General features: G+C 43.2%; 1 protein-coding gene across 5 annotated transcripts in view; it reads right to left on the bottom strand.

The window, feature by feature from the left end:
- Positions 1-294: 294 nt before the first annotated feature.
- The window catches only part of DCAF6 (DDB1 and CUL4 associated factor 6), a 148,156-nt gene continuing 123,856 nt past the window's right edge, over positions 295-24,594 (bottom strand). For all 5 annotated transcript variants that reach the window (XM_040337877.1, XM_040337876.1, XM_040337874.1 and 2 more), the window contains 5 exons: positions 17,797-17,935; positions 16,185-16,341; positions 13,756-13,844; positions 4,287-4,392; positions 295-1,026 (listed from right to left, as the gene is read on the bottom strand). In XM_040337877.1, the coding sequence (XP_040193811.1) occupies positions 974-1,026; positions 4,287-4,392; positions 13,756-13,844; positions 16,185-16,341; positions 17,797-17,935 (544 nt within the window). In that variant the 3' untranslated portion in view covers positions 295-973. The remainder of the gene's footprint in view (positions 1,027-4,286; positions 4,393-13,755; positions 13,845-16,184; positions 16,342-17,796; positions 17,936-24,594) is intronic.

The raw sequence follows: 24,594 nt of genomic DNA, 5'->3' as shown, positions 1-24,594 counted from the left end.
CTGAGAGGGGAGGAGCCGGGATCTCTCTAAGGTGGCTGTCCTGAAAGACGATCCAGGGAAAATGTTCTGGCCGAAGTGGTGCGTTATTGGACAAATGCAGGGGGTGACAATACTGTATTTTTGACCAAGACTATGCAATGTTCCCCAACTATTACTTTGGCTGGTTGGTTTCCAATGCTATACTGTCTACACCCGATGGCTGCATCTGTTTAACTTTGTTATGCTATATGAAAAACATTTGAAGCAATCACAGCAACCTACAAACGCCATCATTACATACCAACACACAATAAATGACATTTTAGAACGGAGTTTTATTGAAATGTCACATTTCATTTTCCCTGACAAAATATATTTGGTATTGCAAAATTGTGCATGCACTGTTAATGCTTAAAAAAATGCAATAGTGCAAGTCATCAATGACGGAAGAAGATGCAGAGATGATAGAGAAACATGGCTTACATAGAAATTAGACCAAAGTACATTCCCACCAGTTATCACATGACCTGCAGCTCATTTCTTTATTTTGACATCAGACAATAAAGCCATTATTCTATAGGAAAGCTGCATAAATTTGGTACTTATGAAAACAAACCACACACTGCCCATAGCATATAAAATACAGAAATACTTTCAGATGCGTTTCCCAACCTGCCATGTGCTTATACAACACAAATTTTTAATCATACATCATACAAACCATTATCCATCAACTCATTCTTACAAAGTTTTTTTTGCTTTATAAATTAGTAAATAGGATTTCCTTCCAACTGCACTACACAACGCAAGAGTCACCATTCATTTTGTTCAAAAGTCAAAACAATTGTGAAATAACTTACAACGCATTACTTTTTTTTTTTTTATCCATACTTATTAAACATTAGTCTAAACCAAAATATTATTGAGGCATTTTGTCATATGTAAATACAGTACAATATACAAGTTACAGCACATTCATATACACTTGATTGCATCACTCATCTTCATTTGAGTTTTCTTGACCTTCTGCACTTTGTTCAGATCGATCTGAGAATAAGAGGAGAAAAATTATGAAACTCATACAATATTTTAAAAGCATGCAAGTCTTTAGTCAATTTTAGAAGCAGCTCTTTATATGAATGTTTCTAAGGCTACGAAAAAAAAGGTGGGCAGTGTAAGTTGCGGTGCATTACATCAAGTCAGACAGTCTATTCAAAATAAATTTGTGTCAGAGGACACAATAATAACCCCCTGCATTGGTGTCAGTGGACACAATAATAACCCCCTGCATTGGTGTCAGTGGACACAATAATAACCCCCTGCATTGGTGCCAGTGGACACAATAATAACCCCCTGCATTGGTGCCAGTGGACACAATAATAACCCCCTGCATTGGTGCCAGTGGACACAATAATAACCCCCTGCATTGGTGCCAGTGGACACAATAATAACCCCCTGCATTGGTGCCAGTGGACACAATAATAACCCCCTGCATTGGTGCCAGTGGATGAAATAATAATTCCCCAGCATTGGTGTCAGTGGACGCAATAACCCCTCAGCCTTAATGTCAATGGTCATAGTGTGGCATTACCAGTGGGACAATTGTGCCAGGTGACCCCAGCACACAGAGTGGAGCAGGTCGCATGTTGGGCACCAGGTGGTTATGGCCTTTCATTTATATAAAGACCTGAGATTTGTGGGGAAAACAGATGTATAAAGCTCAGATAAAAGTTTTTCTCACTGTCAGGAAAATAGGAAAACAAAGCTGAACTCCAGTCACACAAATAATGGCCAGAGGACTACAAAATATTGGTATATATTGCTTCAAGACCCCTTGGCTGTTACAATTTTTTATGTCACACCATATTGCTGCCCAAAGACCAGAGCACTTTTTGCGATTCGGGACTGCGTCGCTTTAACTGACAATTGCACGGTCGTGCGACGTGGCTCCCAAACAAAATTGGCATCCTTTTTTTCCCACAAATAGAGCTTTCATTTGGTGGTATTTGATCACCTCTGCGGTTTTTATTTTTTGCGCTATAAACTAAAATAGAGCGACAATTTTGAAAAAAAATATTTTTTACATTTTGCTGTAATAAATATCCCCCAAAAATATATAAAAAAACGTTTTTTTTCCTCAGTTTATGCCGATACGTATTCTTCTACGTATTTTTCGTTAAAAAAAAATCGCAATAAGCGTTTATTGATTGGTTTGCGCAAAAGTTATAGCGTTTACAAAATAGGGGGTATTTTTATGTCATTTTTATTAATATATTTTTTTTACTAGTAATGGCGGCGATCAGTGATTTTTTTTCGGTACTGCGACATTATGGCGGACACTTCGGACACTTTTGACACATTTTTGGGACCATTGGCATTTTTATAGCGATCAGTGCTATAAAAATGCATTGGATTACTATAAAAATGCCACTGGCAGTGAAGAGGTTAACACTAGGGGGCGGGGAAGGAGTTAAAGTATGTCCCTGGGTGTGTTCTTACTGTGGGGGGGGGGGGGTGGCCTCACTAGGGGAAACACTGATCCTCTGTTCATACATTGTATGAACAGAAGATCAGCATTTCCCCCGCTGACAGGATCGAGAGCTGTGTGTTTACACACACAGCTCCCGATCCCCGCTCTGTAACGAGCGATTGCGTGTGAGATCGCGCCCGCCGGGCACATGCACGGGAGTCGGGGGCGAGCGGGGGGCGCGCGCACCTCCGGCGGCATGCACGCGTTCCTAGTGGCCGCTCTAAGAGCCAACGTTATACTACGGGCTCTCGCCCAGGAGAGCCAGTAGAATGACGGCGGCTGGTCGGCTAGTAGTTAAGTGCAAATTTAAAGAAAAAAATACACTGAAATACATTTTTGGTGCACACAAGCACAATATAATACCGAACTTTTGGTAAAATATAAACGACGATGTTGTGTTGAATAAATAAATGTTAAGATTTAAAATGTTCCTGTTAAAAAAGGTGACAAACTAAAGGTACCAACAATTGTTTGTAGGTGACCCTTTTAAAGCAGTTACAGGTTATCAGTTTAGAGTTAAAGTGATACGAAAGTTTCTTCTTTTTTTTTAAAGAACAAACATCCAGATCCTCCTCTGCTCGGGTCCCTCTTTGGTGCTCCTGCCCTCCCACCTGTTGAGTTCCCCACAGCAAGCATTTTGCTATGGGGGTCACTAGAGCCTAGCCGCAGCTCCCCGTGTCCATTCAGACATGGAGCTGCGGCCTGGCCTCATCCACTCTCTCTCCTCATTGGCTCACTGACTGAAGCGGGAGCCAATGGCATTTCACTGCCATCTCAACCAATGAGAAGGGGGAGTCCCGGACAGCCAAGTCTCTCGTGCAATATCGCTGGATCAAGATGGGGCTCAGGTAAGTGTTAGGGGGGCTACTGCACACTGAAGGCTTTTTATCTTAATGCATCAAGATAAAAAAAACTTATGCCTTTACAACCACTTTAATTGTGAATTAGGGCTCTGGAATTTTTGCTCTCACTCATTTACAGCAATACCTCATATGTGTGGTGCAATCACAGAATGCACAACTTATTGCAGTCTCAGGCTCCCGGTGGAACAGGAGAGCCTGGGAACAACCACAGGCAGCAGTGGGTGGAGGGGTGGTGACCTTCAGAATATTGTAAAAGTGATCGAGTGGCCCGCCCGGATCACTTTTACAAGAAAGAAAAACCAGGATACCAGCTTGGCCCAAACCAACTATTTAATGTAAAAGTAAATATAAGGTTAGGCTTTAGGTGCACTCCCTTGCATTACTGTAGGTAAAGTGTGCACCTTTTAGATTGATCAATAAAATAATTTTTGCAAGACAATTTTGCCAAGACAACACCTGGTTTGTCCCATAAAACAGATGTATTTGTTAGGACATACTTATTTAATCAGCAAACCTATGGCTGACATTTTTCTGATACACAAGGGTACAAAGGTTGATACTTCTTATTCAATTTAAAATATGCAAGATGACAAAATATTAGATCACCACATACTGAAATCTGCAAAAAGGATTTTTGTGTCACTTCTTACATAATACATCTGCTTTAGATTATTTCCTCTAATGGGGTTTATTGCATGAATAATAAGGTTTTTATAGATTTTAATTCAATATAAAATGTCTATGATATACAGTTAACTTATTATAAAACAGCACATTTCTTCTATTGTTCTATAGGGAATACAAACTTCATTGGTAGCAGGGTTAAGATTAGTGGCTCATTAGGTCCTGAAGTAAAAATGAGAATAGCAGCCCAAGAGCTTACACTCCAATAATTAAAATTCTGTGCATCTTACCTGCTCTGATATGATTAAGTGATGCCAACATTCGTAGCATAAAAGAGGCAGGCACTGTGATGGTGTTGCGTGTTTCTTCCAGCATCAATTCATTTCTTGACATAATCTGAAATAACGCCAGAAGTTACAAAATATTAAACAGAAATAATGGGAATACAATAAGGAATCAATGAAAAATGGTGAAAGATTATAAAGAAGAAACGAATGGTGGGATATCAGACTGTCATTCTTCCAATGTGCATATCAAAATATGGGAGAGAAAAAAAGAATTGGTCAGAAAGGAATACGGATAAATATGACTGCAATTTATTAATTATCCACATAAAAACACATTAATAACACCAGAAGTCTTCCAATGTGCATTAGCATATGAAAGACAAGGCTACCCTGGAGTACATAGTGCACAAGCATATGTGTAATAATACAGGCATTCAAGCAACACTCCTTTGGGTAAGGGCCTTACAGTACAAGATATTTTAATGAATGGGGGCTGCATCATCAAAAAAAATGAAGTCCAATATAATTTTGGCATGGAGTGGCACACAATCAAAACAAACATTTTGATTTGATGTGCTCTAAACACATGTTCAATCAAAACTAAGGAGTTCCTTGCAATCTACAATAACTTATGCTGCGCACGGGTGCACACCTGTACTATGGGTACTGAAGAACTGTACCTTAGTCCATTTTGCCTATGCAAGCTTTTGAATTATTCCTAAAGTATACCTGAAGGTCAACTTTTTTTTATTTTTGGACAGTGGAGAGGGATTAAAACGCCTGTCAGGTTTTTATTGGTGTCTATTTCCCCATTAGGGAGACCACCCCTTCTTATTTGTCCTGTTTGCAATGAAACACTTTTAAACCCTCCCAAAACAATCCCACAATCATTGGTGGTTAGTGGCATTTTAAACCCCCCACCCTCCATCATTGGCAGCAGGTGGAAATGTACCTCCCTCCAAAACAATCCCACAATTATTGGTGGCAAGTGATTTTAAAACCACTACCCTCACTATTGGTTTTGTTGGCACTTTAATTCCCTCACACAACAATCCCACAACAATGGGGATCAGTGGGAAGGGAATTAAAAAATAAATAAAAATCTTGAATTGCAGCCTACTTTGCTGCAGCCTAGAGGACCAACTAAATTGTGAGAGGGAGGGACAGGCTTGTCAATGTAAACAGTACTATGTGTTTACATTTATGATCACCAATTGACCATCACAGTGAGCACAAGGCACAGAGCTGCTCAGATCAGCTCTGCCTTCTATGCTCTAAGGACTGCAAGAGCAGTGGAATTGTGTGTGCTTGGGTACACAAAAGGGCCGTATTAAATGGCCTGCCAGAAAAAACTCCCTCCAGTGGAGGTTTTACTACAATAGCTGGTAGGGGGATGGTAAAGTTACTTTCTCACGTAAAACAATATAAAGCTCTAGAGGATGCAGGCAGTTCCTTGACAGTGGCCTTGGGCCTTATCAAACAAGGCAGAGAATTTTCTGGTCTACAGATCAACTTGGATAAATCTCAGATTAGACATGGGACACCCCACTGCCCACCAAGTCATTACTATGCACAAGTCAAATCAAATATCTGGGTGTTCAGGTCAGTCAGTCCCCTTCAGAATATGCCAGACTTCATGTGGAACGCCTACATAATGCTCAAATTGAAAACTCAAATCTGGTCTCGACTGCCCCTAGGGGTTATGGGGCGTATTAATATGGTAAAGATGATTCTGCTGCCTAAACTTATTTACATATTTTGTCACTCTCCCGTTTATTTACCACTTTGCATATTCAAATCAATGGACTCCATCCTCAATTCTTTTGTTCGGGGACACTCTAGACAAACTCTCCCGGCGGGCCCTTAAAAACCCTACAAATATGGTATGGGTATATGGTACTGCTCTTCCCACATTCCACTTCTACTATAAAGACACCCAGCTCTCCCATTTCTTTTATATTGGCAAGGACAATAAAGATCGTTATCTAGCTTTAGCATGCACACAAGCCCTTGGCCTGACTATACACCCCTTTTTAAATTCTACTTAGAGTCACCCAAGGCTTAATGTATTTGGGGGGCCAGCGAGGTATGATCTATCACCATTATAAAATATGGAACATCACATTACAAAAACTACAAGCTCCCAGTACGCATGCCCACATACCACTATGGGACAACCCTAATCTCCCAGAACTACTTACCATCCCTGATAGGGAACTGTGGCTTGTCCGTGGGGTTGCATTTCTCTTTCAAGTATTTGATAGCAATGGAGTTTGGTTGTTTCAGGATCTCAAAATCGGCATTTAATTTGTCTAACTTTATGCCCTTTCAATTCGTCCAGCTTCGCCACGCAATGCATATTCAGTTTGGGGACTCTATCCATGATACAACTCCACTATATCCATTGGAAATCTCCCAGGGCACTGATCACAAAAATAGGATTTTTGTACTCACCGTAAAATCCTTTTCTCAGAGTTCCTGGACGGACACAACCTTATTCTTGACAAAGTGGATATTAGCCTTCCTTAGGAGTGACTAGGCAGAAGGTGTTAACAACTTCAAAGCTGAACAGCCCCACCCAGGGGGCGGTTCTACTGGCTATATCCCCTCAGCCTGCACTAAGCATCTCAGTTCGTCAAAAGCAGTACAAACTTAAAAAAGAGGGGTGGGTGCTGTGTCCATCCATGAACTCAGAGAAAAGGATTTTACGGTGAGTACAAAAATCCTATTTTCTCTTTCTTTCATGGACGGACACAGCATTAATCTTGACAAAGTGGGACGTCCTAAAGCAGTGTCAAAATGAGGGGTGGGAACAGCATAAAGTTAAACTTCACCCCAAAACAAAACAGAGCTCCTCAACTGAGGAGTTGTAACTCTAAAACAGCCACCTGCAAAACTTTGCAGCCGAAGAAGCACCCCAAAGATGCACTCAAATCAACTTGTAAAACTTAGTGAAAGTGTGAGTAGGCGACCAGGTCGCCGCCTTACACACCTGGGAAACAGACGACTGATGCCCAAGAGGCACCAATTGCCCTGGTCAAATGCATTGTGACAGGGAGGCGCCCGACCCTTTTATGGCGTAAGCCTAATCACAATCTGTCGGATCCACCTCGAAATGGTGGCCGATTAGACCGATGAGCCCTTCTCGGGACCAGCCACCGAAACAAACAGTGAGTCTGAACTCCGGAAACGAAGAAGTAACAGACAAGTATACTCTCGAAGCTCGGACAACGTCCAAGGAATGCCACGTTGTCTCCTTAGGAATCGACGGATGAGGACACAAGGATGGCAGTACAATGTCTTCCTTGAGATGGAAGGTCGAAATAACCTTAGGAAGAAAAGAAGGCTGCGGACGCAGCACCACCTTATCCTTGTAGGAGATCAGATAGGGAGCCTTTCATGACAAGGCTGCCAGCTCAGAACCTGGCTTAACTGACATAACAGCTACCAAAAGGACCACTTTCTGAGAAAGTGTCAACAAGGGAACCTCCCTAATGTTCTCAAACTGTGGTTTCTGAGGCACCTAGAGGCCATGCCGTTAAAGCCATTGACTGTAAAGCAGGATGACGTATGGGACCTTGCGACAGCAGGTACTCTCGTATCGGTAGACGCCAAGGGATGTCTGCTATTCAAATCCTCACAGAGGTAGTGAAGGACGGACTGGAGGGGCCGCATGCCGAACCCCCTGTACTTAAGGCAAATTTTTGGTCCGCCCCACGCTGTAAGAATAGCAGGACTCTGGGAACCAAATAAGCACGCGGATGTCATCTCATTTTCTCACAAATGGATATGTAGGTCCTCCAAGTGCGATGGTAAATCTTCCTGGAGGACGATTTCTGAGCACTTCTCATGGTAGGGATCACCGAGTCTGACAGGCCCTGGTCTCTTAGCACCTGGCTCTTAATAGCCCTGCCGTTAAATCCAGTGACTGGAAAACAGGATGGCGTATGGGACCTTGAGACAGCAGGTCCTTTCCTAGTGGTAGACGCCAAGGGACATCTGCTACTAGACGCACTAGGTTGGCGTACCAAGGACGCCAAGGCCAATCCGGAGCAATTAGGATCATTGGAATCCCCTCTGTCTCCACTCTGCAAAGCAGATGAGGAAGGAGCTTTAGAGGAGGGAAGGCATAGGTTAGCCGGTACTGACTCCACAGTACCACTAACGCATCTGTCGCTTCTGCCCATGGGTCTCTTGACCTGGCCACAAACCTCAATACCTTCTGATTAAGTCGAGACGCCAGGAGATCTACGTATGGCGTGCCCCATCTTGGATGCTTCACATCCGGGTGCAGAGACCATTCTCCTTGGTCCAGCATCTGGCGACTCAAGTAGTCCGCCTGCCAGTTTTCCACGCCCGATACACTCCTTTCTGCCCACCTTAAGGTGTGAGTGACCTCTGACGCTGCAGCCGAGCTTCTTGTTCCTCCTTGATGGTTGACATATGCCACAGCCATGGCATAGTCTGACTGGATCCTGACTGGAAGCCCCTGTAGCCTCTGAGACCATGTGGAGAGGCACAGCCTGATCGCCCAAAGTTCCAGAACTTTGATCGGCAAGTGGGAATCCTCCGGAGACCAGCGACCCTGGGTCAACTGAACCTCCCAGACTCCACCCCCCCAACCGGTAAGGCTGGCATCCGTCGTGATGACTATCCAGTGAAAAGGAAGGAACGACTTCCCAGACAGAAGTGCCGGTGAGGTCAGCCACCAAACTAGGGAAGTCCTGACCAGGCGGCTCACCTGGATTTGACATTTCAGGGATGATGGGCACTTGTCCCATCTGGACAGAATTTCCCTCTGTAACACTCGCGTGTGAGATTGTGCATATGGTACCACCTCGAAGGAGGCCACTATGAGGCCCAGGACTCGCATGCAAAAGCGGAGTGACGACCATTTCTGGGATGTCAACTGCCGCACGGCAGCCCGAAGGGTCTGCAACTTTTCAACAGAGAAAAAAAACAACCTTTGCCTCTGAGGAGTACAGAATCAACACCAGATGTACTAGCTGTTGAGTCGGTACCATTACTGACTTCTGAGTGTTCAGTACCCAACCAAAGTGTCGGAGGGTTTGACAGGTTATAGACACGCTCACCTCTAATTCTGAGCTTGAAGTGGCCCTCAGAAGATCATCCAAGTAGCCCACGATAGCGATGCCACGCTGTCTTAGTAGGGCCAGGACTGGGGGAAGCACCGCGGTGAACTTCCTTGGTGCCGATGCCAAGCCAAAGGGGAGAGCCACAAATTGAGTGATCTTCCCAGACCGCAAAACGCAGATCTCTCTGATGCTTGGTGCATATGGGGACATGCAAAATGATGTCCAAGGATGCCAGAAGTCCCCCGGCTGGAGGGCAGTGACGACAGAGCAAACATATTCCATCTGGAATCTTTATGCCTTCACAAAGCAATTGAGGGCCCTGAGGTCCAGGATTGGACGAACGCCCTCCTTCTTTGGTTTTATGAACAGCTTCGAGTAAAACCCCTGAAACCGTTCCTGTGCTGGGACAGGAGTAACCACCACACGTTTCAGCAGGTCTTGAACTGCTCCAAGTAGGGCTTCCCGACAAGTCCGCTGTAGCTGGAGGTTGGTGGGAAAAAATCTTTTTGGTGGGCAAGATAGATATTCTATCTTGTACCCTGAAGAAACTACTTTGCAAACCCACCGTTTGGGGACCTGAGATGTCCACCGGGTCGCAAATTCACAAAGACGTCACCCCAGAGATGGGTGGGGGCAGACCTTCATGCGGACGTAGCTTTGTTTGCAGGTTTGCAAAACCTTGAGCAGGCGCTTTATTGACCTGAGATCCTTTATTTGCCGCACCCTGTACCAGTACCACCCTGTACCAGTTGGTCAGCTAACACTACCTCGTCCGGTGAAGCCTGAAGTGCTTCTAACCCATTGTGTAGCATCTTTGCCCATTCCGTGTGTCTGAGACACCAGGGCCCCTACTATGGTTGGACGTACAGCCGAACCCACTACCGTGAACAGGTTGCGGGTGACCACCTCAGCCCTCTTGTCCGCAGGATCCTTGAAGGCAGGATCCCCCTCCACTGGTATGGTGGTTAGCTTGTTTAGTCTGGACACAGGAGGGTCCACTATCGGGGGCGAGGTCCATTTCTTCAACAAACTCTCCTCAAGAGGGTAACGCACTGCTAGATTTCTAGGGACCGAGAAAACCTAATGTGGTTTGTCCCACTCCTTGTATAAAAGTTTGTCTATATAAGACACACAAGGAAACACCTTAGCAGTGCGGGTCGCCTTACGAAACCCAAGGGGAGCGGCACTTCAACTGCTTCTGCAGACCCCTCATTTTTTAGAGTATCTCATACTGCGGTGATAAGGTCATTTACCAGAGCCCTATCGCGTGCTGACCCAGATCCGGAGTTTTCCTCACTGTCCGGGTCTTGGTTCGCATTCTCAGATACATCAGAGCCCGGGCCATAAGCTGTAGCTGGACCCGGCTCCGCATCCGAGTTGTCCCCAGAAGACAGCGGGGGCGCTTTCAGGCCCACATTTTCCCACACGCTGCTTCCACCTTGGCAACAAAGGCATCTAGGATTGCTGACATAGCGTCCACCGATACAATCGGGTGCGGGGGCATCAATTGCAAGCTCAGGTATTACAGGGGAAAAAGTGTCTGCTTCTGATGCCATGCTGACCCACACGCCTGACACAGGGACTTCAAGATAAGGCACAGTAAACCCCCCACCACCCCTCCTGGCTGCAGCGGATACGAGAGGTTCCCACTCAGAGGACTCACCACCCTGGAACAAAAGTGTGCTGTCGTCCGTCACCCTAATAGAGCTGCTTACTTGTCAGATATGCAGTCTGACCTTTCAGCAGCGTGTTTCTGTCAGTCTGTGCCGTTTAATTGCCGTCTGATAGATGGAAAAATGGCCGCCAAGCGTACTAGAGGCCAATAACGATCACGGGCCAGAAGAACATGGCTGCCGAGCGGCAGCTAGAAGCCCACACAGAGAGGCTACAAAACATGGCCGCCGACCATAGCCAGTGCATGGAACAGGCCGCTGAGCGGCCGATCTAGACCAACAATGCCACGGTACACAAGCGCATGATGCATGAGTAGTAAACAAACCGCCTAGATCACAGCCACAATAGGATCACAAAAAACATAGCTGCCAAGCAGAAGATAGAGGCCAAATACAGTTCAGCCACAAGAACATGGCCGTCAGTGCAATAGAAGTAAATACAACAGTATCACAAAAAACATGGCCGCCAAGCGGAAGGTAGAGGCCAAATACAAGGCTGCCACAAGAACATGGCCGCCTGTGCAGATAGCAATACAGCATGGATCACAGCCAAAATGGTCACCGACAGCATGGAGCAGGACACACAGGTAAGCAAAATCTTTTTTAAGCAGCTTTAACAATGTTTTAGCGGACGTATATGCACAGTTCCCAGGTGAAGCCCTCCCTAGGTAAACCCCCGCCCCAGCAGCTAGCTCAGAGAGGTTAGGGAGGAGGGAAGTATAGAACCCCTTACTCACCTCTCCAGGAATGCCCAGCTCTGTCTTCCTGCCGGAGCAGGGGATTATACTTACCCTTCCTGAGGATTGTGCCGCATGGTGACGGAGGTGACTGTCGGCCAGGCTACTGCGACTCGGCCTTGTGGACCAGTCCTATGCAAGCCATGGAGCGTATAGCTCACCGGCCACCTGTAGAGTGACGGGTATGTCGTGGACGACCCAGTGCGTAACTATGGTTGGCACAGGCTCGATGGCCGAAACTGGGGGGACTACAAGGATCTGGGATCCAGCCTGTCGCCCAGTCAGCAGTGGATCGAAGATCACAGGAACAAAAAGAAGAAAAATACAATACAATTTTAATATGGAATAAAAAACCTCTAGGCCTATGGGCCCGAAGGGAGCCATGTCTTCTCCTTAGCTAGGTAGAAAAGAAAGCGAGCTGCTTAGTGCAGGCTGAGGGGGATATAGCCAGTAGAACCGCCCCCTGGGCAGGGCTGTTCCACTTTGAAGTTGTTAACACTTTCTGCCTAGTTACTCCTAAAGGAAGGTCAATACCCACTTTGTCAAGATTAAGGCTGTGTCCGTCCATGAACGAGAGAGAAAAGTTAATATCCGCATTTTACAGTTGACTACAGTGGCAGAGCTGACCCTTCAACTCAAAACAAAGTGGGAGGGGGAGCTGGAGGACGAGGAGTGGGAAGATGCCCTTGTATCTTGTAAACTGGTCTCCCCAAAGTTATCCGACAGACTCCTGCAGATATATACACTTCACAAATTATATATTACTCCTATCCGCTTTTCTAAATATAAACAAAACCAGGACTCCTCTTGTCCTAGATGTGGAAAATCTGGGGGCACGTTTTTCTTATTATGGACATGTCCAATCATTCAAGGCGACTGGACACAGATTGTGCAGTTCGTGCATGATCGCATGGGCTCACCCTTGACCTTATGCAGTGTTTACTGGGAATACTCCCTGGTCAAGAAAGCCATAGTCAACACACCACATCAACACACAGTTATATAGAAGCACAGAAAATGCCCCACCAAAATACCACAAAATATGGGATTGTTGGCTGGATTCTGCATTTACTTGTAGAGGAGAAGAACCAGTAGCAAATTGATTTGCTGCATTACAGGCATTGTACTTTGCTTATCTGGTCCACTGTCATTCAGGGACATTGAACACCTATGAGCCAATCTTTGTCTAATACCCATGGATGTTCTGCATCTCATATCCTTCCTGAGTGTTGATCCTAATTTCACGTGTTAGAGACAATTAAATCAATATTTTTTTTCTTACCTCTGTACTTGTCTTTTATTTTCCAATAAAAGTTTGTTGGATTAAAAACAAAAAAAAAACACACAATATAAAGCTGCTAGCAGGAATAAAGTGCAAACTTTCTGTATACTTAAAAACACTGGGCCATTTTGGCTAGCAATGGAGCTTGCCCAATTCCACATTGCTACAGATGAGGGATTGATGATGGGCCCCCCTCCTCCCCAGTCCAATAGGAATGTACAGTATGTGAGGCAGAAAGGAGCAGGAAAGAGCTTTCACTTTCATTATAATCAGCCTGTTTAAAATTACCTCTATGTGCCTATATTATAGCTCCAACCCTGCAAAGAGCTTAGGATTAATTTAGTATAGAGAAATCTAAGGGCTGGTTCAAACCAGAACACGGTGTGGGAAATGTGTGTTCTGCGATTGTTTCCTGCACTGCATTCAATATGCACTTCTATGGGAATCTCCTATGGGTGCCAGTACATGGTCAATGGCACTCCAAACACGTAAACGCAAAGCATTTGCAGACACCAGATGTGTGTGTGTCATGTTAGTCAAAGTAGTGCATGCACCACTTTTTCTGCATTCTGGTGCAATTTGCAGCCTATTCAAGTGAATGGCCTGCAGAATTGCACTGCAAGGCCTGTGGACCATGTTTCTATGTGATTCTGCTGTGAAATGACCCTAAATCACTTGTCTTACCTCTTCAGCCAGTGCCCAGTTGAAAGATTTGTCTTCTTCAAGTGGTGACCATATCTTGATATTGTAGTCTATTCCAGATGATGCTAAAACTGTATCCAGAATTTTAGTTAGAGGTTGCAGACACAACAACCATATGTTTACATAATATATGCCAAGCAAATAATTTCAATTATTTAACAGCATGATGCGTCTCAATTCAGCCTCATAACTGCTTGAAATGAACTGATGCTTCATGTTTCCAATAATTGGGGGGAAAAAAACGTTTATTTATCATCATACTCTTAGAATAAACCTGCATTAACTCCCCAAGAAGCCTTTTTAAATGGAGAAGTGTAGGATCGAAAAACAAAACAACTTATACTCGCCTAGATGGCTGCAGCATCAGTCCAATGCTGCAGCTGTCCCTCTGCTGATCACCCAGTTCTCAGTCTTCACTGAGCAGAGAGCGGCTATTGTCACTCACCAGCTCTCTGCCCCTCCAGTGCTCCCTGGAGCTTTAGGCTGTGGAGGGGGCAGAAGCAGCTAGATCAGGTTGTTAGCGGCGCACTGAGAGGCTGAGCCAGCTGCCGGTACGGCACCTGGGCAGTTTCTAACATTATTGTCTAGGTCCCTGCAGAGCCTCGACTGCCACTGACGTCAACCAACAGCAGACTTTAGCTCACTGTCATCTGCATCTAGGTCACAGGAGTTTAGAAATAAGGGCTCTCCTGTGACCCAGAAGACAAGTATGACCATAAAAGCTTCAAGTTAAAGCTTTAAGAAGACAAGGACAGAGGGGGTAGCTAGAGATGTGGGGAGGTTGTGTGACAAACACTCAAACTATGATAAGGACAGCTTCATGGAAAGGCCAGCTAACAAAGTCACAGTTGTCCATATAGCAAATTCATAACCTAACAAATCAAATTTTACATAGGAAGATATTTTAAACATAATATGGCAGATGTATTTCATAGCATTTCTTATGAATGGTCAACTATGTGCATTTCCTACATTAGTCTTACATGCACAAGCTATTTGTGATGCGACTGTATGAAGTATAAACTAGTATACAATCGCATTCAAAATGCACACGAATCTCATTAAAGCAGAAACTGCATTAACCACTTGCCGACCAGCTCACGCATATATACTGGGGTAGGTTGGCATCGCTGTGCGTACCTGTATGGCGGCTCGCACAGGTGGCACGCTGCGGGAGCGCGCCCGGGTGGACTCAATGTACAGAGACAGAACGGGATCTGCCAATGTAAACAAGGCGGATCCCCGTTCTGCCAGGGGACATGTCAGAGATTTACTGTTCCCAGTGATCGGGAACAGCGATCTCTGTCATGTCCCAGTGACCCCACCCCACCCTACAGTTAGAACACACCCAGGGAACACACTTAATCCCGTGATCGCCCCTTAGTTTTAACCCCTTACTTGCCAGTGTCATTTTTACATTGATCAGTGCATTTTTTTAGCATTGATCAATGTAATAATGTCACTGGTCCCCAAAAATGTAATTTGGGGCCAGATTTGCCCGCATAATTGTCGCAGTCCAGCTTAAAATTGCAGATCCCCGCCATTACTGATAAAATAAATAAAAAAAAAAGGTCCCTAAATCTATCCCATAGTTTGTAGACGCAATAACTTTTACGCAAACCAATCAATATACGCTTATTGTGATTTTTTTTAACAGAAATATGTAGAAGACTATATAATCGGCCTAAACTGATGAATACATTTTTTTTTTTTTTCAAAATTGTCGTTCTTTGTTTATAGCGCAAAAAATAAAAAAAACACAGAGGTGATCAAATACCACCAAAAGAAAGCTCTATTTGTGGGGGGGGGGGGGGGGAAGGACATCAATTTTGCTTAGCAAAGCGTTGCACGACTGCATAATTGTCAGTTAAAGTTATGCCGTGGCGTATCGCAAAAAATGGCCTGGTCATTAAGGGGGCAAATCCTTCCAGGGCTGAAGTGGTTAAAGACTCAATAGAATTTTCTATACAGATGAAGACACCGTTATTTTTCAAAGTATAAAAACAAATGCTACAGAAAGTCAGGCTAAATCAAATAACTGTGTGTTTATTTAAATCAACAGTCCTCAAGGTGCACTTACAGTGGCCATTTTACCCTGTCTTTGGTCCTGTTCATTTGTGTAGTGCGAGTGCTTAAATCCGTGCCTGGGGACCACTTGCAAGAAGTGGCCCTGGGCACGGCTCACTTCTCTAGTCCGGTAGGATTTACTTCAGTGTGAGCGCAATTTATTCCTTAGAGCAGAACTTGGAAAATCTGACTTAAGCAAGGATCAGTTCAACTGTGCCCAGTGTGAACGCACCCCAATAATTGACAACAGCTTTTTTTCTGTTTCTTGTGCTTATTTTTTTAATATTTTTTCGTTAACTTAAGCTTTGCTAAATGAAGTGCCGTATGCAGCTCTCAAAACTTACTTGGATCATATGGATGTGGTTGAACACAATTAACCACATGGTTGTCTGCTTCTAAGAGCATTAGATGCTCAGCTGTGTGTCGATCCCAAATGAAGACGTGACCACAGTCTGACCCGCTTATGATAAAGTTTTTACCCCAGAAGCCAGCCTCTTTGATCTGCAAAAAAATGTATTTTAAATGGTTAAAACAGGTATAACAGGTTTTTGGAACACCAAGATTAACTCAAAGTGGGGTTTGGAAGCCAAATAAAAGCTTCCAAACTGCTAGATGACTGAAAGTCAATGCTGACCCTGGATACAGTATGCCGATGTGTTTTCTTACTTTTCCCTCAACTGACCCTTTTATTTCTTTCATGTCAGTAACTCAAAGTACCAAAGCCAGCAAACCAGCCATGAGCTTAAACCCCTTTAAGTTCATGGCTGGATTGCTGCATTGTTGGGTATATCCACCTTACTTCTTGATTGTTGCCATGTATGATGGATGATGTAAAAAAAAAAAAAAATCTGCAACCAGAGCTCATATTTAGAAATTCTGTAAAATGTTAATTTTTTTTTGTATAATTAAAATACATTTTATATACACAACTCATTGTCATGGATCATTAATTTGTGCTGCTCAAAAAACCCTGTCCTTTTATTATTATTGGGGTGTGCAGCCTCCCTACTCCATATGTGTTTCTCGATATTTACTAATAGATTTGTCACCTTAAATGCTAACAGACTAAATCCTGTTTAAAGAAAAGAAAAGAAAAAAAATGGATGAGAGGATCATGGAGCCTGGAGTTGGGCTTTATGGTGTTGCGAGTTCAAATCTCAGAGCCAATACATCCAGTCAAGAACCTTTGGCTGATATGATGTCATTAGTCTGCTGCAGGCAAACTCCGCTGAACAGATTAACACTTATTTTGTACCAAGTCACAAGGTGACATGTTTCAGTGGAATCTGATCAGACATTTGTGAGCATAGCCAAAAACTGCCCAGACACCAGATTTACATAATTGTGTCAATTAGTCAGCATCTAAACCAGAAGTAGATGCTGGCCCTGGATTATGCTTAAATCAATGAAAGCACCTGGAGTAAAAACTAGATGAAGGCATTAATCTTACAGTCCAATAAGAAGTGATATATTCCAATCATGAAACAAGTAAATTACTCCAAGGAGAATGTGAGGGGAGGAAATGGAATCTGGATAAGAGAGAGTCACAAGCGCAGCATGAATGATATCCTTAAAACAGGAGTCATTAACAGGTGTTTGTATATGCGGTTTACCATCTTATCCGTATTGTTTTTGCCAGCGGCTTTAAAAATTTGGGTTCATCTGCTTAAAAACTTTGAAATTAAAGTAGATGAAGGCATTGTTGGTGGAAATGCTGTGATCTTGGTAAGGGGTAATAAATACTTGTACGTGTTTCACATGCACATTAGCGAGCATGTCTTCACTTAACATGAGATAATATCTAATGCTAGGCCCACTTGAATCAAAGCACCAAAGATGTCCCATTTATATTGGCAGACAGATAACAGAGACAGCTATGATTGAGCAAAAAATGGTCACCAGAATACAGGACCTCTCTTCCTGTACATAGCCAGCTATTTGGAAACATTTTCCTACCATAGTCCGGGAATTCCGATGTCCCTTGAACAGGATTTTAGGAGATGGTTGACGAACATTTTGCATATCCAATTCTTCCAGTTCCTTCCTCTCTTTCCTTCTTCTAAACAGCTCTTGAATTCGAGCTGCAGCAGATCTCCTAGAAAACAAAATGTTTCAGAAAACATAGTATATTGTCTTTCACCACCATTAGCTATTGCTGTACTAATTGGAATACATTAATAAAGTAGGGAATTGTAATGGCTTGTGGGCATATTGATTAATACGGAACAAAAAAACAAAGAAAGGTCAAACCGCTTCTATTGACTAGATGCTTGGTTGGTTCCAGTTGGCTATTTAATGTCACTCTGTAGCAATGATATGGGTCTATATGAGCACGGGTCCACCGGATCCTTACCAGGTTTTAAAACTAACACAATGTTGGCTTTGGACACAGATGGAAGTAGTACCTGTCGCTCCCTAGCTGCATTAACCCCCCCCCCCAGCAATTTTAGGTAGAAGTAATCCTGCATACAGTTTGTAAATTTCCCTGGGCAGACCATCCTCGCCAGGGGCCTTACAGTTAGGAAACTTATTGAGTCAAAGGGTCTCCCCTGATCATCTGAGTTGTGGGAAGTTGATGCCATTTAAATACCCTGCCAAGTCCTCAGGGGTATACTTCATGGTAGGAAGATACAGTTTTGCATAGAAGCTCACCAATTCCCACAGGAATTGATCCAGGGAGTGCGCTAGTTTTCCCTCTGTTGTTCCAACAGCAAAAATAGCAGAAGAATGTTGTTGGGAATTAGCAACCCTAGCCATAATGCCAACCTAGGAAAGAACCTCTTTTTCTCCGCCGTGGAGGACAACAGCTGCTCATAAGCTGATTGAGCAGACTGCCATGCCTCCCTGGCTAAGTCAGTAGGGCCCTGCACATATTGCATCTCCAATGCATGTACCCGTTTCTCCAACTCCTCCCTCAGCCCAGAGGAATGTCACCTAATCTTAGTTATTCCTGTAATAAGGAGTCCCCTGAAATATGCCTTAAATGCTTCCCACTGGGCTAGAGTGGAGTGAGCAGAATCCTGATTAGTAAAGAACTTGCGCATGCTCTGCTCCATCCCCTAGTGAGATAAAAATAACTTTAGACAGAAGGCATTAAAATTTCAAGGGTGCCCTAGGCAGCCTAGACAGTGGGAACAATTAGGCGTGTCACCACATGCGAATGGTCCGTCACCCTACAGGGTTTATACAAGACCTCAGAGATGGATGGGAGCATGGCCAAGTTACCCACTGCCAGGTTTAATTCTGGACAAAGTACCATGTGTTATGGAAAAACAGGAAAACTGCTTATCCAAAGGGTTCTTATGCCTCCATATATCTACCCAACCCACCTCATTAAGCAACCTCAGCAGTGTAGATCCCCTTAATGCGACAGGAGACCCAGAGACTGGGTCCATGGAAGGAATTCCATGCAATTGAAATCTCCCACTATCAATAATGGAAAGTCTGATTTCCCCTACAAATATGACAACAGGATTTGGAGCACCATTACTGCAAAAGGAGGAGGTATATATATGCAAGCAAGAATACATTGTAGTGATTCAATACAAACGTGCAAAAAAAATAAAATGTCCTTCAGAGTCTATACATGCATCAAACTCCTGGAAATCTATGAAGTGTGAGTGGAGTGGTATGCCCTTCCCACCCATGGATACTTAACCTCCCTGGTGGTATGATTCTTTCAGAAAAAACATGCTGAAAGCGGTACCATTATTTGCAAGGAAATTTGGCGTTTTATATTGTAGGTCTGTAATTTTTAGAAATAACTCACTTAAATCTGACCAAACAAGATTCTAATAGGCATCCCGGGTATGCCATTTTTTTAAAAACAAAATTATAATATAATAAATAATTATAAATAATTATAACAAATAATAATATAATTATAATAAAAATTATTCAATAATGTAATCAAATCAAAATCACTGAAATTTGCTCAGTTGCAGAATTGTCGCTGTCATTATTTATTTATTTTTATGACGAATTTCCCCACAAATCGCTATTGCACAATTCTGCAAGTGATTATAATTTATTATCGCTGTTTTTTAGCTGATCTAAAACTATTTTTGACATAAAGGGACACTTTTGGTTGCTATGGACAATCTACAGTTTGCAGGGAGAAAGAAATTAGAGAGGGACAAATATAGTGTCAGTGGTATACCTATAAAAATCTTCTCGGAACACAAGGACACAGGAACTAACATGACTGGATGAACCTCGATTTGGGCAAATTGTAGGGAAAGCTTTCCACCCTCTCCTCCCCCAGAAAAGGGCCGACATCACAAGCTTAAAATAACATGGCACAACAGTGCCAACTCCTGCATTGTGGTAGGTCCAGGCACATCTACCCTACAGACAAAGCCTGCAGTATATAAAAGGCAAGAAAACAAAGACAAAAAACAAGGCCGTCAACAGGACAAGCCACTGTAACCCGAGTTAAACCAAAAAAAATATGTTTCTGTCGTTTTTGCATAGAAAAGGAACATTTATTGTCAACTCACAGAATAGCCTAAAGTTCCAAGAACGAGATAATGTCTCACAGCAGAACAAAAACTTAAACGGCAAATTGGGAAAAAAAAATGGGGAAGTTTCCTTACAGAGCCTATAGAGAGTTCTAAGCAAAACGAGGACCAGGTGCGTGAGCTTGTAGGTGTATGCCAAGTTTTATTTCACATCTGAGAACTTGGCACAGCATCTCTGATCTTCCGCAAAGAAGTCTGGATAAAAGGATACCCTGGTGCCAATAAACTGAACATTGGCACGCTCCCGGGCACATCTCAGCACCGCTTCCCTATCCCTGTAATGTCTTGGGGGGCGCCAGGCTGCAATGGGTGGCCTAGAGTGCGACGAGCCCTCTCAACAGTGAAAAATGGGGAGAAAGCATTCTTTTTGAATATATAAATAAACCATCCTTCTACAAATGAGGTTGATCTTTTCCCTTGTCTTTACCGGCAGACCTACAATACGTATGTTGTTACGCCGCAGCCGATTTTCCATGTCATCTGCTCTATTGGTGTCTTTAGCTAGCTGGATGTGCGGCATGGGCTTTTCGGACTAATGATGGAAATTTTCAAGATTGCTTACTCTGCTCTCTACAGCAGTCGTCCAGAACTTTTGAAGTTTCCAGTTGGTTATTTAACAGCTTAATCTTTACTTTTGCCTTTAGTTTCTCTCATTAATCTTTATTTTTCAGAACTACTTCTTCCACTCAATATGTATTTTTTTTTACAACTAAAGCCCCATACACACGGTCTGACTTTTTGACAAACTTCAAAATGAACAGGTTTTCAAAAAAATCCAACCGTGTGTACGCTCCATGGGACAAACTTTTTCAGTTTCATCGGACAAAAGTTCGCTCTGCAAACAGCCAATCTTTTCGGCAACAAAAGTCCTATCGTGTATACAGAAGTCCATCAGACTTTTGTCCAAAGTACAAACACGTATGCTCAGAACCAATGTTAAAATCAACCAACAATAGCAGAAGTTGACCAAAGGGTGGCGGTAAAGAGCAGAAAAGAGCTGAAAAAACATGTGATTTGGGGAAATTTTGTTGAAAAAGTCCTGCTGTGTGTATGCATATCAAGTTCACGGCCGACGCCCTTCAAACAAAAATTCACCGAAAAGTTTGTTTGAAGTCCGACCGTGTGTATGAGGCTTAACAATGATCAAAAGTAAAAAAAAAACAAAAAAAACACAACTTTACATTTTTCAAATTTTTAAGTTTATGGATTGTATAAAAGAAAATAATTTTTGCAGGACAAGATCCCCAAAATAAAGCCCTGTTTGTCATATAAACACACACGTCTATGGAAATTCAAAACTTTCTTAAAGCAGGTCAGATGGCAGTCAACTGTAGGTCAAATGCAAACGTCAATAAATTCTGAATGATGTCAGAAATGCCTCAAACTGATGTCATAGGCCATGCCCCCAGCACATCAAGGTTAACCACTTAAGACCTGGACCATTATGCAGGTTAAGGACCTGGCCAGTTTTTGCGATTCGGCACTGCGTCGCTTTAACTGAAAATTGAGGGGCCGTGCGCCGTGGCTTCCAAACAAAACTGGCGTCTTTTTTCCCCACAAATAGAGCTCTCTTTTGGTGGTATTTGATCACCTCTGCGGTTTTTATTTTTTGCGCTATAAACAAAAATAGAGCGACAATTTAGAAAAAAAACAATATTTTATACTTTTTGCTTTATAGCAAAAATATCCCCAAAAAATAATTAAGAAAACATTATTTTCTACCTATTTTTGGTATAAAAAAATATATATATATCGCAATAAGCGTTTATCGATTGGTTTGCGCAAAATTTATAGCGTTTACAAAATAGGGGATAGTTTTTAAGGACTTTTTAATTAAGCTTTTTTTTTTTTACTACTAATGGCGGAGATTAGCGATTTTTTTCATGACTGCGACAATATGGCGGACACATCGGACAATTTTGACACATTTTTGGGACCATTGTCATTTTCACAGCGAAAAGTGCTATAAAAATGCACTGATTACTGTGAAAATGACAATTGCAGTTTAGGAGTTAACCACTAGGGGGCGCTGTAGGGGTTAAGTGTGACCTCATGTGTGTTTCTAACTGTAGGGGGCGGGGCTGGATGTGTGACGACAGACGATCACTGACATTGCCACAGTGAAGAACGGGGAAGGTGTGTTTACACACACCTCTCCCCGTTCATCAGCTCCTGTGACCGATTGCGGGAAACCGGCAGCGATCAGGTCTCGCGCGCCACCCATGGCTGGGCTCTTAAAAGCGACGTGCCTGTGCCCAGCCTTTCCATTCTGCCGACGTATATCAGCGTTAGGCAGTCCTTAAGTGGTTAAAGATCTTACCCATGAGGGCATTAGCTCTACTTTATGCAAGAAACACCTGTCACCTAACAAAGTATTATCAGACTTAAATTTTTAAGTTTGCATTTATGTGAAAAGCATTTAAATAAAAAATAAATTAAAAAAATGTAATGTGGTTAACATGGTCATATCTTCTGATACTGCCCTATAACTGAAAAACATCTGGAAAATGGTCTCAATTTGCAATGGACTGTACAAATATCCAAGTCCCTTTGGACCCATTTTGCATGTTAGGAAAACCAATGGAGCCACCATCCATAAATCAATGATTTTCCAACCACTTCCTGGCCTCCTGATTGTCTAACCATCATGATGCCAACATTTCCAAACTTCCCGGAGACTCTGAAATCCAGGTGCAAAGAAAAAGAGAAGGCCATAGTTCAGATGGATTAATAAAGTGGAAGAAGACCTAAGAAAGCATAGAGCCAGGAGATGGAAAGTAAAAGCTAGCCATCGAGAAAGTAAACTAAAACTCTGCAGAAGCCAAGGGCAATTCAAAGGTTATAGTGATAAAAAGACAAGTACAACAGAGATAATGTGCTACCAGGGCCGTTTGAAGGAATTTGGGGGCCCCAAGCATAGAAAAAGAATGTCACATTTTCAAGTTGAGAAGGGGGGGGGGGGCTGCTTACTGAATTTTATTAAGTTAAGGCCTGGGGGGATTGCTGCCGAAAACATTACTTAATTTTTTAGGATATCTTACAATCTTCTCTAGCCTGCATACACGTGTATGGGCAGCACTCCTCTCCCCACCACCTGCATACACGTGTATGGGCAGCACTCCTCTCCCCACCATCCAGGATACCGCTATACCCCCGCACAAGACACTCTACCTCTATCCTCCGCAGAGCCTCACAAGACGACGGCATATGTTGGCGTCCGCGCGGCAGGAGATTCAGTTTGCTGTTCCCGGGCCGGACTGAAAGGAAGTGAACACTCAGTGTGCGTACTTCCTGTCAGTCCGGCCGGGAACAGGAAACTGAATCTCCTGTACCGTGCGGCTGACCGAACTGCAGGAGGAAGCAGCGGTGCGGCAAGGGCCCGCCCTGCTGGGGCCCCTGGCCAGCTCGGGGCCCCAAGCAGTTGTTTGGTTTGCCTGTCGGGTTCCGACGGGCCTGTGTGCTACTGCAGACATGTTTTTGAAGGTGCATGTTCCCTGGTAACCAGCCATGTTCTTGTTATTTGTTACTTAATAAATTACTGACAAAAACATGTGTGTGCAAATCAATTGTTCCAACAACTGATAAAGACATCTTTCATAACAGTGACTCACCAAGTAGTGAAGGATCGATAAGCCTGGCAGCCCTGTTTGTACGTTTAAAAACAAGTCAGCAATTCCAGTTTCTAGATTTCAATCTATACAGATCTCTTAAACTTGTGCTATATTACCAATACAGACAAAGCAATATGTTCTTGTAAAATAGCCTGCTACAAGTATATCCCAGACTCCTCCTTCAGACACTCTTTGCATTCACTGACGTTTAACTTTTTGTCAGCAAAAAATGTTGTCACTCAAGAAAAATAAAAAATTTGTACAGCAGGTACAGCTAAGTGAACAACAGGGATTAACCACTTAAGACCCGGACCATTATGCAGGTAAAGGCCTTGGCCCCTTTTTGTGATTCGGCACTGTGTCGCTTTAACTGACAATTGCGCGGTCGTGCGACGTGGCTCTCAAACAAAATTGGCGTCCTTTTTTTTCCTACAAATAGAGCTTTCTTTTGGTGGTATTTGATCACCTCTGCGGTTTTTATTTTTTGCGCTATAAACAAAAATAGAGTGACAATTTTGAAAAAAATTCAATATTTTTTACTTTTTGCTATAATAAATATGCCCAAAAAATATATAAAAGAACATTTTTTTTCCTCAGTTTAGGCCGATACGTATTCTACTTAA

This window comes from Rana temporaria, chromosome 2 (genome assembly GCF_905171775.1).
Source record: "Rana temporaria chromosome 2, aRanTem1.1, whole genome shotgun sequence".
NCBI lineage: Eukaryota > Metazoa > Chordata > Amphibia > Anura > Ranidae > Rana > Rana temporaria.
This window is presented reverse-complemented; position numbering and strand designations above follow the sequence as displayed.